The sequence below is a fragment of the Thunnus thynnus genome, chromosome 18, assembly GCF_963924715.1.
Source record: "Thunnus thynnus chromosome 18, fThuThy2.1, whole genome shotgun sequence".
Taxonomy (NCBI): domain Eukaryota; kingdom Metazoa; phylum Chordata; class Actinopteri; order Scombriformes; family Scombridae; genus Thunnus; species Thunnus thynnus.
The window spans coordinates 9,372,659-9,389,138 of NC_089534.1; the positions used below are offsets into that span (position 1 = coordinate 9,372,659).

Genomic DNA, 16,480 nt, shown 5'->3' on the forward strand with positions numbered 1-16,480 from the left:
CATGCTCTCATTGCAGCAATCAATTTTAGTGGCCCAAGCGGTAGGTTTCGTAGATTTAAATGATGCATTACGAATGGAGTGTTTCATACAGTGATAGCATGACATAAGATGAAATACATCAGATGTGAAAGGGGGGAAAGGGCAGGGGAACAGAATCAAATAAAGTACTAATACTGAAATTACATCATGGCTTATTTGTGAGATTGAAACGCTTGTAATTTCTGGAAACTATCTATTTACACTTAATGGACTTGTATTTTGGGAAATGTGCTTATTTGCTTTCGTGCCGAGAGTTAGATGAGAATATTGATACCACTTATTATACAGCCTGGAGACAATTAGCTTAGCAAAACTGAAAGTTCACCCCCCACTGGAAACAGGGGGAAACAGCTAGCCTGGTTCTGTCTAAAGTTAAAAAAAAATTTAAATGCATAAAATCATCTCTACAAGTGAGACATGTTATATCTCTTTTGTTTTGTTTTGTTTCTTTGTCTTTTTTTTGTCAATCTGTACACAAGCAAATACAGTGGAGATACAACATGTTTAAAGGTGTATCTTATGTTTGAACTTTGGAAAGAGCTAGTCAAGCTGTTTCTGTCTGCTTCCAGTTTTAAACTGGGCAAAGCTAATAGCTAATAGCCATGCTCCTGGCTGTAGCTCCATAACTGGCATACAGACAAACATATATGTTGTTTGTAACTGTTGGGGCACAGAGGTGATATGATGTGTCATTTCTGAAGCTATAGAGGTGTAAAGAGTCAGGCTTTCTTTTTCTGTCAGACAAAACATGTATCTTAGTTGTAACTGTTTGGGTACAGTGATAAAAATGTGTCAATTATGAAGCTTTACAGGTGCTGTTATGTCTATTTTTGAACTTTGCAGAACTTTGCAGGCTTGCTGTTTCGGACTGCCTCCAGTCTTTAACCTGCGCTAAGCTAATAGCCTCCTCGCTCTACCTGCATAATGAGAGTAGGTACAGAAGTGAATAAGCATATATGTCGAAGATTTAAATGATTTATTTGACCAAGCACATTTTTGAAGTGTAGGATAAATTTAAATTAAATTTTTATAGTGTTTCTATAAGTAGAAAGTCACGCTGTGTGAGACACCTGGGTGATTTGATTTTGAAAATGTGATTTATGTCACTCAGTCATATCAGTGATCTGCACCCAGCTGTCTAAAAATAGCATCAGCTTCCCAGATGTGTGCTTGTCATTCATGACAACTTCTCTTCTGTTTCAAAAGGAAGTTGTCACTCCATTATTACAGTAATCTCTCAGTGGACAGCTAACCTCAACCAGTCCATTACTTGTGTGGGCCCAGTGTGACAAAACAGTTCTACACCCACATTATGTTTTCACAGTGTGTGGCTTGGTGAAAAAAGGAGTATTTTAGTATGGCAAGTTCACACATGGCTGTTTTCCATGGCTTGTATTAAATAATGGGTAGGCATGCTCGCTGTGTAATGATATGAGTCAGGCTGTTCTTGCAGAGGGACTTCACCACAGCCAGGCTTTATGAAAAGAAAACATTATAGGTGGTTGTTATCTAATTACATGCCAGTACACGCCTGTCACAGTACATGAGACACGATTTTAATGAAGAGAGTCATGAAGATAAGAAATGGAAAAAGATCATGGAATGTGTGTAACCTTTACTCTCATGACCTTATTCAATGATCTCATTTATTGAAAAGCAAAGGAAAAAAAAATACAAGTTAACTCAGTGTGTTTCCAGAACAAATAAAACAGGTTTCCATACCTGTAAAAAGTAATTCCCTAACAGTGGCATCTAATGGTCATGAGATTTTGAGAGTATGAAAGGTGGAAAAATCTCTATGCTATAGCTTCTGAAAAGGTGACTGAAGACATCAGAGACGCAGGCTATCGATTGAAACTTTCAAACTGAGGTGAAAAACTCTGAGAACCTCCCCTTTCTTGCCTCAGTTTCGCGCTGAATGTGCAAATGCATATTTTTTTTCGGGGAAGCGTAGGTGTTTTTCGGAGAAGGGGTAATACCTTTATTTCCCTCCCCAGGCATTCCCACGGTGTACATACATACATATAGGCTACACACACCCACACACAGTGGGATTAATTATATGCAATGTGATCTGTTGTCCTACTGCCCTACTGCAACCAGGCATCTCTCATGGACATAGTATCACTATGTGCTCCAAAGTTGTTGGTTACATTTTATATAAGCATGAAAACACATTAAAGGCTCAGTTCATCCAAGTTATATATATTTAAAAAAATATAAAAAAAACATTTCCGTCCTTACTTCTAGTGGTATTTGACCATACAGCTAGTTTTGGTTTTATTTTCAGACATTTTGAGATATTTGTTTCTGAGATATCTGAATTGCAATGGAATAGTTTGACATTTTGGAAAATGCTGTTGTTTGCTTTCTTGCCGAGAGTTAGCTGAGAAGATCGATACCACTCTTATTTTAAAGTATAAAGCTAGAGTCAGCAGGTGATTAGCTTAGCTTAGCATAAGGCCTGCAAGCTAGGGGGAGACAGCTAGCTTGATATTTAGCATTCAGATATCGGAGTGGTATTGATTTTCTAATCTCTCAGCAAGAAAGTTAGATTAGGATAATTTCCCACTATGCTTTTAAACTAATGATTATACAGTGAATTTTTTTTTTCTTTTGTGAAGTCAAAATCACAATGTGAAAAAAAGCTGACATTGCTCAGCCCCTGTGGAAACACTGAAAATAACCACAAAGCATATAACTATACGCAGTTACTGAGCCAGAAGGACGGGAGGATCTCAGGTTGTGCACATGTAAAACCGAGAGCTCAGTAATGCAACTTGATGGGTTTAAACATGATCATTAAAATTTAACAATAAAGGAGGAATGCTAATGTTGGGGATTTTCAAACACGTTGCTTGGCCGCAATTCAAATACTTGCTGCAGCTCTCTGAACTAGTTTGAGATCCAAGAGAGACTTTTGTGTGAGGTGTGAATAGAGAGAGCTACAGTAGTTCAAAGGAGAAAAGATAAAAGCATCAAGCAACTACTTGGTTGTCATTTTTTTTCAATTGGAGGAAGCAAGTCTTGTTCAAAAGCGAGTCTTCTTCAAAAGTCAAATCAAAGTCAATAATCTGATCGCTGGGTTTGTTCAGAGAGATCGATTCTCAGATACAGGACTCTCTTCAACAATATGAGACTCTTTGAAAGGTTAAAGTATCTTTTGAAACAACAAGCCTCAAATCATATCAGAATTTTTTTTTAAAAAGGTAGAACTTGCAGCCTATGTAAGCAAATATGGTTTGAGGTCATAGATTAACATTGATTACACATTGTTATCACAGTGCTGACTGCCATGTAAGTGCACATGCAAAGCGTTTAAAACAACGCGAATGATATTGCACTCAGAAATTCTTCCAGGGAGCAGACATAGTTTTACACAGCTTTAAGTAATACAGTTGCAAGGGACCTTGAAAACAGGCCTCTTTTGGTTTTTTTCTGTGCTTCTTGAGTTTCCTCTACATTCCTCTGTGTGCAGCTGTATCGATTGTCTATTGTGTCAGCAGTCTGCGTAATCCTCACCATGTGAGATTATCAGACAAAAAAAGCTCAGTATTATGAAATAAACCACAAAAACAGTCCAGACTTTCTTCCTCCACACTGTACTGCCCTAAATACAAATTAGGCCAGTAAAGTTTCCTGACACACTCACAGCAGTGTGAGAAAGGACCTGACGGTTAGCGTGATCCACACCACGGAAACAGTGACAAGCTGTAGTCAACTGAGTAATATTTGTCAGTCTCTCTAATATTCTCATATGAATATATATATTTTAGGAGTTTCAAGCAGGCTCTCTGTCTGCTCTGTCTGCGTACTTGTGATCACAAGTAAAACTGTAGCTTCTTGTTTTGTTTGTTGATTACATCACAAGTGTTTTTTTAATATCTTTGATACTTGATGCTCATTTTTACAAGTATATAACTGTTATATATATTAATTATAGCATTAAGTATTAATATATAGCAAGCATTTATGTTCATTATTTCTTCATTAGCATTTCTATTTAAAGTCTCTTCATTCATATATTAGTTTAATAATTGTTAGATTGTTTATTTTCTTATTTCATACCTGTCATTTTATCATTATCATGAATACTTGTAGTTTCAGTTGCAGCATAAACGAAACTCTCCAGGAATAGTTTAAAACTGAAGACCTGAAAAGCTGTAATTTCAACACTCAGTAAAGATCTTTATCGCCTTCATGTGGTTGAAATGTGAATTGCAGATCATGAGATTTCAGGTCCTTCTCAGTGTCTCAGTCCTTCTCCTTATCAGTACACAGCATAAAAAGACTTTTACTATCACTCTTAGAAAATACATATGGATAAAAACCTCACAGTATATGTAATTTAACATTGCCCACAATGACCTAATACACCTAATACATAGATATATTAAAGGGATAATTACTTAGATGTGATGCTGTGGCGAAATATATGTTTATTTCGCCAGAACCTAAATATAGAAAGCCAGTAATTGCCAGACATAAATATGTTAAATACTACGTTTGGTATTTTCTTTTTATATACTTGACAACAAGGGAATTTAATTCTGTAAAATTAAAGTTAAATCACAGTTAAAGTATGATAGTGTATACCAATAATGAACTAACTAACCCAATTATAAGAAAATATCTATCATTAAATACATGTGATATTAAGAGGAACAGATGGAGGCGGTTCATTTCACAATGGAAAGTTTTGGTTAGAGCATCAAGTGAACTCTGCCCCAAATACCGTGTTCTTTGCTGGAGTAAAGTCAACTTTTGTTTTTAAATTGAAGCACTGAAATGTTTTCTACTAATATACTTGCTCATTCAGCTCACACACACACACTGTACTGTATACTGACGTCCAACTGTCCATCACACCAGTAAACAGAACCACGGCTCCAACCTCTCCAACCCCTTGTGAGTCTGTCCATCAACGCCAACCAGGTGAATGAGAAGAGAGTCAAGCAGCAAACCGTGACAGCTTTGGCCCCGAGGTGCTTGAATCATCTGCCAGTCAATTCGCAGAGACTTTTTGGCAGCTCTTCAACATCTCCCTGCAGCTGTACAAGGTGCCCTCACTGTGAAAACCTTCTGTCTGTCTGAGTATTAAACAGTGCTGGAAGAAATATTCAGATCCTTCACTTAAGTAAAAGTACCAATATAGCAATGTAAAAATAATCCATTACAAGTAAAAGTCCTGCATGATAAATCATACTTAAGTAAAAGTACATAAGATTTAGCAACAAAATGTAGTAAAAGTAGTGGTTTGGTCCCTCTGACTGATATATTACTATATATGACATCATTAGATTATTAATACTGAAGCATCAGTGTTAGAGCAGCATGTTACTGTTGTAGCTGCTGGAGGTGGAGCTAGTTTGAATAACTTTATATACAGTTAGCTAATTTAGTCCAGTGGTTCACAACCTAGGGGTCAGGCCCCTCCAAAGGGTCACCAGATAAATCTGAGGGGTCATGAGATCATTGATGGGAGAGGAAAGAAGTAAAAACAAAGTTCTGTTTTCAGTTTTTGGACTTTTTCTCTGATATTTGATTTTTGTTGAAATATTGGATCATTTGAACATTTATTGAAATGAAACCATGTGAGAAGTTTAGAGGGAAAAATCACTATTTGGTGGAGCTGTTAACAACTCATAGACATCTGAAATGTGACCCCGCCTACACACTGCTTTTTGTAAAACGTCAAAACCCGAAAAGGTTGGAAACCACTGGTTTCATCTTTAACAATGTGTTGTATTTTAAAAGCTTATTATGTCAAATCTTCATGTAATAGCTTTATTTGTACAGCAACTTTCATACAAGAAATGCAGCTCAAAGTGATTTAGGACAAAAGAAATTACATGCATCAAGTGCTTCACATGATAAGGACATAAAGAGAGAAAAAACATCAACATAAGATGGAAAATAAAACCCATTTGATATCTTTAATAAAAATAAGATAAAATAAAACTTAAAGTATTTTGTCATGTGTACATAATCTGTAAATCGGTGCCTAAGTCTCTAAAGCCGGAGGCATAACAGAAACTCCCTTTTCCCAACGGACACAGACTCACCACCGGTCTTGATTAACTGAGATAAGCCTCTTTCAGCTTACCCCAGAACATCTTCCCACTGGTTTAACCTCACTGTGGGTTTTATCTGTGTCAGGCGCAACCCAAAGCTGCCCCCACAAAGAAACCACCCTTAGAGGTGTTTCATCTGAAAAGTAACTAAAGCTGTCAAATAAATGTAGAAAATACAATATTTCCCTCTGAAATGTAGCGGAGTGGAAGTATAAAGTAGCATCAAAAGGAAATACCCAAGTAGGACTAAACACATCCTCAATCATGAGTCAGCACATACGTATGATGCTACCTCTGCTTCCTGCTGTCATTCTTCCTCAACACATTCTACTGTATGTATGGACTCCTGTAGATTTATTAGTATCAACTTATATTTTCACATCTTGCATCATCATACTGCTGTAAAATCATCTTTATTCAGTTTCTTATGTTATGTTTAGTCTTAAGTTTTTATTTAAGTGACATAATTTGGTGCCACTAATAAGTCAGCCTTTATAAAGAAGTTAGAAGTTATAAATAATAGCTGTATTCATGTTAGTAAATCATTTACTAATTATATACCGGTAATCATAATCATTTTTTAATAAGCCATCAGCTAAACATACTGTGTTGTCTGCAATTATACATGTTAATAAGTTATTATTAAAGGCTTCATGGTGGGGTCTTCATCATGAACTTAAAAGCTAAAAAGTCAAAGGAAGCAACATTATAAATGACTTATAATACTAATGATTTATAAAACATTAGTAGATGATTTATTAACCATTAATAAAGCTATTAGTTAGCTTATGTGACTTATTAGAGAGCACTATCCATGATATATTAGTATTAAAATAAGAATTGTGCTGGTGAGAAAATCATAAACGTGTAGGCCTATGACAGCATCACAGACAAAATAAAACAATACAACAATGACAGCTAAAATTAACAAAGCAAAACAAAACCAACAAAAGTACAGTGAAATAACTACAATAACATCTCCTATACACATTTTTTACAATTCAGCCAATAGCCTATGGATTTGGTTTGCCTACCTAATGTATGGAAGTTAACCCTGGTTGTTTATATATATTTTTTAATTCTTTGTATTGTTCTATGTATTGGTCATGGCCACGCACCAGAGTTTATCAGTGAAGTTTTAACTCCTTAATGTCCAAAAAGGCCTCTTAGATCTGCTGAGTTAGGCTGTTCCAGACTCCATGTTAAGGTTTGATTGAGCTTTTGCTGTACTGGCACCACAGCTTTGGAACAGTCTCCCAGTTTGTATTCAGTCTGCTGACACTGTTTCTGCTTTTAAATCCTGTCTTAAGACACATTTTTACAGACTTGCCTTTTCGCCTGATAATGTCTTTTGTTTACATAATACTCATTTCTGTTGTGTTACCCCCTGATTTTAAGTTTATTTTAATAGTTTCACTTGTTTTTCCTACAAATGATTTATTTGTAAATTTCTTTTATACGTTTTTTTGATTATGTGCTTGTATTTTTCTATTTATATTTGTGATTGTTTTTTATGCTGTCTATGGAAAGCACAAATAAAATTATTATTATTATTGTTGTTGTTACTATTATTATTATTAGCATTAGCATTGTTAGCATTATTATTATTATAAGCGAATTAAGTATGATGTAAGGTTAATAATTATTACATTTCACATACATACACCTCAAATACCTGCACACACAGTTCATATCAGGTGTTCAGAAGAATTCGAAGAAACTACAAGTCCCTGAAATCTTCCTGCTTCGGTTAGTTACCCATACAAACATTTGATTGGACGGACTCAGTAAAGCTGTCTCTGATTGGTCGACGGTAGCCATGTTTGCATTTCCAGCTGTCTAGATGCGAACCAGCTAACCGGTTAGCTGTCTGAGCTACATTTGGCTCTTTATTCGGTGTAATAGTTAACTAACAGCGCTGCCACCCCGTTAACACCGTGTTATCTGTAAGTCGCAATGCCGGTTCACTCCCGGGAGAAGAAAGAAAGTAACCACGAAGAAATGGAGGTGGATTTTCCCGAGCAAGACGGCAGCAGCACAGACGAGGAGGACACCGTTAGCTCGTCCGTGTCTGAAGATGGAGACAGCTCGGGTAGGAAAAAACAGGCCTTAAATATCAACACACAGCTAAATTCATCAAACATGGTTGTCTGTCAGATGTTGGTCCACCGGGACACGTAGTTTCTGTTAAACGTTAGCTGTCACTTTGACCAGGGAGCTGTTGCTGCAGTGTGGAGTGGAGATGCTACTGTGTGATGTTGAGGATTGTTGTTGTTGTTGGGTAGAAAAAGCAGTTGATGTGGAGGTGATGCCCAAGCTGTCATGTCTTCATGTGAACAGAGATGGATGATGAGGACTGTGAGAGGAGGAGGATGGAGTGCCTGGATGAGATGACCACCCTGGAGAAACAGTTCACAGACCTGAAGGAGCAGTAAGTTTCCTTTCATGTTGTTCCCAACGAAATAAACTGCTCACCTAACTACTGTCACCTATCTACTGTCTGGCCAACGCAACAGGCTTAAGAATTCCTTTATAAATCAGTCTATCCTGTTGCTAAACCAATATCAGTGTACTGCTAACTGAGATCTTAGTCCAGTGGATATAATGTGATTGTCATGACTGTTTGATGTGTTTTGTACGTCTATGAAAAGTGACATATGTCAGGTGAGATGACAGCGATGATGCCATCTCACCTGCCTTCTTAGCATACTCTCCCATAGACCACATTATCCCTGTTATCCTCATAATATCCTTAAAATCTGATGTATCTGCGCTCAGACTTCCATTTAGCTGGAGCCTTCTCACAATAACGGTCTGCCATATACTCTACACCGCTGTAAAACTGGTTGTAATCTTAGTGAGAAATGTACACCAGTCGCTAAGCTAAGTGCTGGTAAATATATTAGCTGCTGCTGCTCTGACTCAGTCTGCCTTACCAGCCATTTGGTATGTAACATGCCATCATTTGGAAGTGAAATTGTGTTTTGAAAATGTGTTTGGCCGGAAATATGTCAAACTGTCAAACATTATCTGAAAATTCAGTCAAATAACTTCACTCACACTGGAGCCATGCCACAGATCTTGAGAGATAAGGACTTGATTATTGCCATTTGCAAGACCACCTCACAACTCTCCTCTATTCTGCTGCTTGTGCTCTTTTCTTCATTGTCTATAGTTTCTTAAGACCTGTTGAGTTCCATTCAAACTGCTATATTATTTTTATCATGCTTAGGTTGTATAAGGAGCGTCTGAGCCAGGTGGACATCAAGCTGCAGGAGGTAATGGCTGGTTGTGCCCAGGAATACCTGGAACCTTTAGCCAACCTGCAGGAGAACATGCAGATCCGGACCAAAGTGGCTGGTAGGTGCCAGTAACCCTACAGTCATCGCTGTCACATACTGTCCACATATTTGGGGGACCTTAGGGGAGTGACAGGGACCTTGTTATATAAAGTTAAGAAGGGCAAGGTTAAAATTACCAGTTATATGTCAAGTGAAAGAAATACTCTTGCTGTTTGAATTCTTTTAGTGCCTATGCCCCTGCCTAATAAGAAAAAGTCACACAAGAGGAGTATCTGCAAAGATATGGAACTAATTAAATATGCTGCTTTGTCACTGTCTAAAAACAAATTTTCATTTTTCCTGCTGGCCTCCTCAGATCGATTTACCACTAATGCTTTTTGCAGGGATCTACAGGGAGCTGTGCTTGGAATCAGTGAAGAACAAGTATGAGTGTGAGATCCAGGCTGCCTGCCAGCACTGGGAGGTGAGAGGTCACCAAATGAGTCAGGGGTTGTGTAAGGTTTAGGTTTGTGTTACCTCTACAGTGCAGGAAATGTACTAAAACATTGAACGTTTGGATGTTTTGTCCCAGTATTTCTGGAGATGAATGATGGTTTTTTCTGCCTGTGTTGACCCGTGTGCCTGTCTGTCTGTCTTCCAGAGTGAGAAGCTGCTGCTGTTTGACACTGTGCAGAGTGAACTAGAGGAGAAGATAAGAAGATTGGAGGAAGACAGACACAGTATTGATATTACCTCAGGTACCAATGAGGGCTTCAACCCACAGTTGTCTAAAATATAGTTTTTGATTCGTTCTCTTTTCATCATTTAGTAAATGAAATGTCAAAAAAAAACATTTTGTCAGTAGTTGAGCCCACAGTGACATCCTAAAGTTGCTGACTTTAGGAATCAAAAACCCCAAAACAAAAAATTATTCAGTTTATATTGATATAAAATAGAGGTAACCATTCTTGACATTTGTTAAGTAGAAATTAGTAAGTATTTGGTATTTTCAAATATCTAAAACAATTATTACAACATTGTTAAATTGGAATCTGCCATTTGACAAGCCTATTAATTAATTAATTAATTAATTAATTAATTAATCGTTCAGTGCTCGTAACAACCATACCTTAAATACGATCAGGGACATTAATGAATATGAGTTATTGTCTATAAAACAGGTTAAAATATGAAATGCAGATATGTGACATGAACTGCAGAGCTTCTCCTCTCTCTAATCTGTTTTTGCTTTTCCAGAGTTGTGGAATGATGGATTGCACTCACGGAAAAATAAGAAAAAAGACCCATTCTGCCCCGTCAAGAAGAAGAAGCCTGTTGTTGTTTCCGATATCCTTTTCCATTGTCCCATTCTCGCCATCTTTGTCTTATTCTTCCCGTCATTCATCTGCAAAACATTACGCTGCAGCACTTCAGCGTTATTCTGTTAAAACAGATGTTTCCTGCCACTTCACTGCACAGTTTTCTTTAACCTCTCTTATCACGGCCTTATATTGTTTACATGCTGCAAGATCTGGATATTCTTGAAGACTGGACCGCAATAAGAAAGGTATTACACTGAGAATAGGAAAAAAAACAGGTTGACTGTGGATGTAGATGTTAAGTTGTGGTTTGACCTTTTGAGTTGTGTTTGCTTCCCCCCCCACCCACAGGCGATGGCGTCTCTGGGGCCGCACAGGGTGAAGGTTGATGGTAAGAGTTTCTCCTCGTCCTTGGTTACAGTCAATACCTGGCTGAGTGCAGCGATCGACCCGCAGTCACATTCAGTTAAAAGTGCTCAATACTTTCAGCTAAAAGTGCTCAAGTTCATAGTTGAATAGGAGACAATTTGTCCTCAGCCCACCTAACATCACTGTCTGTTTTGCTTTTTCACCTCTTCCTCTCACTGCACATTGACTCTCAATCTGTCTTCCTCCTTCTCCTACTTTCTTTTTTTTAAACTTTCTGTGCCCGATTGCTTTTTTTCATTACCTCACTTTGTTGTTCTCACTTTCTGGTCTCCCCATCTCTCCCCCTTTTTTCCCTTCTCTCTTTTTCCCTCCAGTCCCTGCAGCCAAGCCTGACAGACATCACCATGTGGCACGCTCAGAGGACGGTCGGCTTTTCTATGACAACCAGTGGTACTGCAGGGGACAGGCCATCTGTATCAACAGGAAGGACGAGTACCCGACTAGGTGCGTGTGTGGGAGTGATGGCTTTGAATTGCAGCCTATGTTTGGTAATAGCATCAGCAAGTTTCAATACTAAACAACGCATGTACTCATCTGGAAATGTGTGTTTCTGACACATTGTGAGAGTCTGTGTGACTTAGAGGAAGTGGTCACAGGGTGGGTTTTTTTTTTTTTTTAATAATGGAAATGATCATTTAAACGAAGGGAGATGATGTGAGTATGAGGTTGAATGATTGTGATTTCTTTGTGCGTCCTGCCCTGTGTGTTTTCCAGGACAGGATGTACAATGAATAAAGAGGTATGCATTCACCACCACTGAGGGGCAAAACAAACACAACAGGTGGCTGCTATGAATGAGTAGAGCTGTGGAACCGGTATCTGTGCAACATACCAGACAATCAGTAGTCTGTGGACATTAAAATTAAGCCAGGAATTTCCAGACATATAATAATCTTTTGCACGCACATTACAGACAGGTGATAAGTTAAAAAGGAAAACCTGAATAAATGAGTGGAGAACAATAAATGCAGATGCTTGAACACCTGCAGGAATATTAATACTTCTGCCTGCTGCACCAGTCGTTAAAACCTGTCAGTGAAATGAATGGTTCAAAAAGTGCAGTTTCACCACTTGTGCTGCATCAACAGTGCACCCATTTTTATGCTTCGTTCTGGATATGTAGCACTTGTGTTGTTAATTCGTCACATTTAAATGTTTGATCAGCAGTTATAGGTTGTCTCATCATCAAATGTCAGAAATGTGATCAATGATTTAGTTAAGGGAACAACAGACTTCCCAAAGTGCTCCGTAATAAAGGATAAAAGATCATAAACACACACATCACTCTAGAAAACCATTAGTATGCATGTTGTTGTTTGCTTATTTCATTTGATTAGTTACAAAATACTTTATTGTTCCCTCAAGGGGGCAATTTGAGGGAAGTGAGTTTGCAAATAATAGTACACGTACAATTCATTTACACACATAAAGACAATCTTAAAAATACAAATATGATAATGTTAGAAAGTGTTAAAATACACAAGGATTAATGGCATGTGTGTTCCTATCAAAAGTGTCAAAAGTAGTGCATCTGGCCATTGAAGGTATGTCAGACTGATTGCATTCACAAAGATGTGAAATTATATTTCAGTTATTTGTGGACAAGGTGTTAAATTTTTTTTTTTTTTTCCATGTTTCATGAAATCTGTGTGCTTGTTGTTACACAGCCCCTTGGAAAATATCACCTCATGTTGTTTCTGTTTTCTGTTTCCTTTGGCAGTCTGTGAAAACTTGCCTGAATTCTTTCTGAATCTGCACAACAGCTCATTTCCATTTTAGCCCTGTTTTCAAGTTTTTTTCCCCCCCATCTGGGAGCACAATGGCTGATTCTGACTGGTGCATATTTGCCACTTGGAGGGAGTAACCATGGAGTACAATGACATCACTCTATACTGTTTGTGAGGATTGTGGTTTGGTGTTTCTCTAACATTATTCTGTCTTTTTTTTTTTTTTTTATGTGTCGTGCAGTGCCATCATCACCACCATCAACAACGATGAGGTGTGGTTCAAACGACTGGATGGCACCAAGTCAAAGCTGTACATCTCCCAGCTGCAGAAAGGCAAATACACGATCAAACACTCATAAAAACACACTGACACACACACAAAACCATCATCTTTGCCATGTTTCTCTGTCTCTTTTCCATGTTGTATCTTTATACATGCTTGCCATAAGTACGCACACACACACACACACACACACACACCTCAGTTCACTCTCTCTGTGTATGAGTAACAAAAAAAAAAGAAACTGTACAGAAACAAATATCAACTGACCCTTCTCATTTAAGGAGACGATCTTCTCTGTAAATATGTATGTATGTTGATATTACCGACAAGGTCACAAAGTGTCATTTTCTCTGGAAAGGAGATCAATGCAAAGTGCTGCTAAAAACGAAGGGAGATAAAAAACCGGAGCAGTAGCGAACTGTGAACCACGGAGCTCAGTCGCGTGCCTTTCTGAGACGAGACGATGCCTCGGCTGGGAAAAAAAAAAAAAAAAAAAAGTCTGGAACTATCAATGCAGCGAAGCCTTACTCTGGACTGGAAGTGGGTCAAAGCGGGTCAATGAATGAGTGAGTGAGAAGCCCCGATCCAGGTGAAGATGTTGTCAGCGGTGTGTTTGATTTTGCCTCCCCAGACTCACCAGTTAGACTTGAATTTCATGCTCCACAGAGCCTAATAAATCTGTATTAGGATCCCCAGGGACCCCAGTTTGAGAGAATGATTTAGAAAAAAAAAAAAAAAAAAAATTGCACAAGTGTCAATATGAAGATGGAGGGTGAAAGCGATGATTAATCAATTTTGAGTTAATGATTATATTGTGAACGTAATTAGATAAAAACCTTTCTTCAAAACCCTCCCCCGGGTTTTGTTGAAACCCACAAGGGGGAGCCGCTGTATTAAATGATCTCTTGATGTGTTGATGTTTTAGTGTAATTTTCACAGCACTACATTTTTAAGTTCAAACCCAGGCCACCGTCCCATATGCACTGAGCAAAGCATAAAAGTTGCAAAAAAGAAGCCTACTGTATTTTAAGTATACGGTAATGGGAGGTGTCCTGTACATTGAGACAACTGCGTGTTTTGTGTTTACGTCACTGTGATTCTTCCCTCTGTTTCCTGTCATGTTACCATGTGTCTGATAGTGCCTAGAACTCAACATTTAAGGCAGGATCTAGGCTTAGATGGGTCAGCTCACCTCCACAGGTTCGGACTGCATTTTCTTCTGTGGTGGCGGGATCATGACAGCCTTAAATTTGTAATTCATAGTGCCATTTTCAGTTTTTTTTTGTCTTTGCCGAGCCTTTTTTTGCGTCCTCTCGTCTTAATTCATCCTCCTCAATTGTCATTTCTTTTTCTCTTACCTTTGTCTTCTTCCTTGCTGTCAGTAAACATGTTCCTCAACATTAATGTACAAAGAGAAAGCAAGGTTAAGGGATTTTCTTGTGTGTACAATCCGTCCAAGTGAACCTTTTTGTGTAAGTGTATATTATGTTTAGATCTTGCTTTGCATTGTATTTACGGTGCTTTAAATTTTCACCGTTGCATACATATTTCAAAGTATTACCTGCCAACAGTATTGTAAAAGAGAGGTGCTTGCAACATTATATCATAAACAGAAATGTGACAATGTGGCATCCACCGAGCAGAACTTCTGATAGTTTGTTGCAAGTCTTTTGTTTTTCCATTTCTACTTTGTTTTTATCTTTTTATGCATCGTGGTTCCTCTTCCACATTAGAGGTAAAAAGAGAAAACTTGTGACATTGTGCCAATGCATGTACAGCTAATTAAAGATTTTGTTTGTATCATTTGAAGAGAGTCTAACCTGCAAAGAAACAATTCTTTTTATTCCACATGCAATAGAGAAAAGAGAGTCTTTACATGTGTTTCTACTGTACTTTTCTGCTTTCTGGCTGCATTTTTAGCAAAAAAGGATATTATGTGTGCATTTAGATGACTAAAGTATCAACCTGCCCTGCACAGCTTGGGTCAAGTTAATATCTTTTTTTAAGACTTAAGAGCTTTGGATAAAAAAAATATCTCAGCTTTGCATAGAACTTAAATATCCTTTTGGATTTGCCCTGGCATGCACAAAAAACCCAGATACAATCTTATATAATGCTCCAGTGTAAAAAGGGAGAAAGTCCCTGACAGTGCTCAACCCAAAGTCACCCCGGAGATTCGCTGAACCCTGCTGTGACAAAAAAAGTGGCTTATTTGGAAGAAAAATGCTGAGCCAGTCCTATTTGATAATGGCTCTTTGGTCTGCTGTGCTGTTCAACCTTTCAGTCACTTATTTCTGCCAGAGGGCCACTCACTAGATTAACACCACATACCGGTATTGATTCAGGATCTACGCTGATGTACCCCCCCCCCCCGACTGTCCATCTGCCTGCCCTCAGGCCTGTACAGACACACCTCATGCAGAACCACTGGAACCTCTGATTGATCTATCGGAAATATTGATCAGATGTGGCAGTGTAGCCAGAAATTCGAATGAATCAGTTCAAAGGCTAATCGGTTAAAGTTCTTGGTGGTTCTAAATGAATGTACTGTACTTCCATAATTTACCGCATGGTCACATAAGGTCAGCACCATGAAGTTTATGAAATGTTTAAGCTCTTTCAAACCACAAATGCCTCCTTGTGCCTTTGTGTTGCACTACCATGTTTCTGGCCAGAAGGTGTCAGTATTGCTCCACAGTTGAGAGGCAGCTACCTCTGCACTAGATGGGAGGAGGGAGGTGGTCTGAGAATCTGGGGCACCCTGCTGCTGAAGCCTTCCAGCTGATGAGAGAGAGAGAGAGAGAGAGAGAGAGGAGGGATGAAGGCACAGTTTGATCACAGCTCGCTGGCCACGTCTGCTACTGCAACAGAGAGAGAGAGAGAGAGCGAGAAAGAGGAAAATCCCCATCACCGCGTCAAAGGCAGCAGCAGCAGCGGCAAGCAACAGGGATGTCTGTCTCCCTACACGCCATGCAGCATCTCTCTAGAGCATTCCTTGGATCTGCTTGTTCTTCAGACATTCATGTGAATGTGTCCATGCACGCATGCGCCCTTGTCCATGGTCAGAAAAGAAAATGCTTTACCCTCCCCGACATGCACCTACACACTCATAACAGAGAAGAGAAAGGGTTTCCTTGTTAGATTTCTGTCTAATATTATCTGCGGCGTCGCTGGTTGAACCTGGATGCTTGGTTCTGGAGGGTTCTAGGAAGCTACTACTGTGATGAGTCAGGTCCTGACGGATGAGAGGCTGGCCATCAGCTCCATCTATACTTAATGAGTAACCAGAACTGGAGGGTCATTGGGACATGTTTACTGCAACACTGGG

The 16,480-nt window shown here is 38.7% G+C and overlaps 1 protein-coding gene across 3 annotated transcripts; it reads left to right on the top strand.

Moving 5' to 3' along the window:
• Positions 1–7,918: 7,918 nt before the first annotated feature.
• On the top strand, positions 7,919–14,971 carry LOC137169196 (breast cancer metastasis-suppressor 1-like protein-A). 3 transcript variants are annotated; one of them, XM_067572231.1, is made up of 11 exons: positions 7,919–8,205; positions 8,454–8,544; positions 9,346–9,473; positions 9,799–9,878; positions 10,056–10,152; positions 10,652–10,741; positions 10,897–10,961; positions 11,065–11,104; positions 11,457–11,586; positions 13,111–13,202; positions 13,511–14,971. In XM_067572231.1, the coding sequence occupies exons 1-11, from the start codon at positions 8,070–8,072 to the stop codon at positions 13,564–13,566; spliced, it is 1,005 nt and encodes a 334-aa protein (XP_067428332.1). In that variant the 5' UTR covers positions 7,919–8,069; the 3' UTR covers positions 13,567–14,971. The 3 variants fall into 3 exon arrangements, with proteins under 3 accessions (XP_067428332.1, XP_067428333.1, XP_067428334.1); XM_067572233.1 differs by having other exon boundaries at positions 8,072–8,205; positions 8,399–8,544; XM_067572232.1 differs by having other exon boundaries at positions 7,920–8,205; positions 13,111–14,971.
• The last annotated feature ends 1,509 nt before the right edge of the window (positions 14,972–16,480 follow it).

What these genes read in the sequence shown, in the direction of transcription:
- LOC137169196 (XM_067572231.1), top strand. Translation starts at nt 8,070, where the DNA reads ATGCCGGTTCACTCCCGGGAGAAGAAAGAAAGTAACCACGAAGAAATG. An exon ending in TGAAGATGGAGACAGCTCGG is followed by an intron (nt 8,206 to 8,453) that starts GTAGGAAAAAAC and finishes TCATGTGAACAG; the next exon opens with AGATGGATGATGAGGACTGT. An exon ending in CAGTATTGATATTACCTCAG is followed by an intron (nt 10,153 to 10,651) that starts GTACCAATGAGG and finishes TTGCTTTTCCAG; the next exon opens with AGTTGTGGAATGATGGATTG.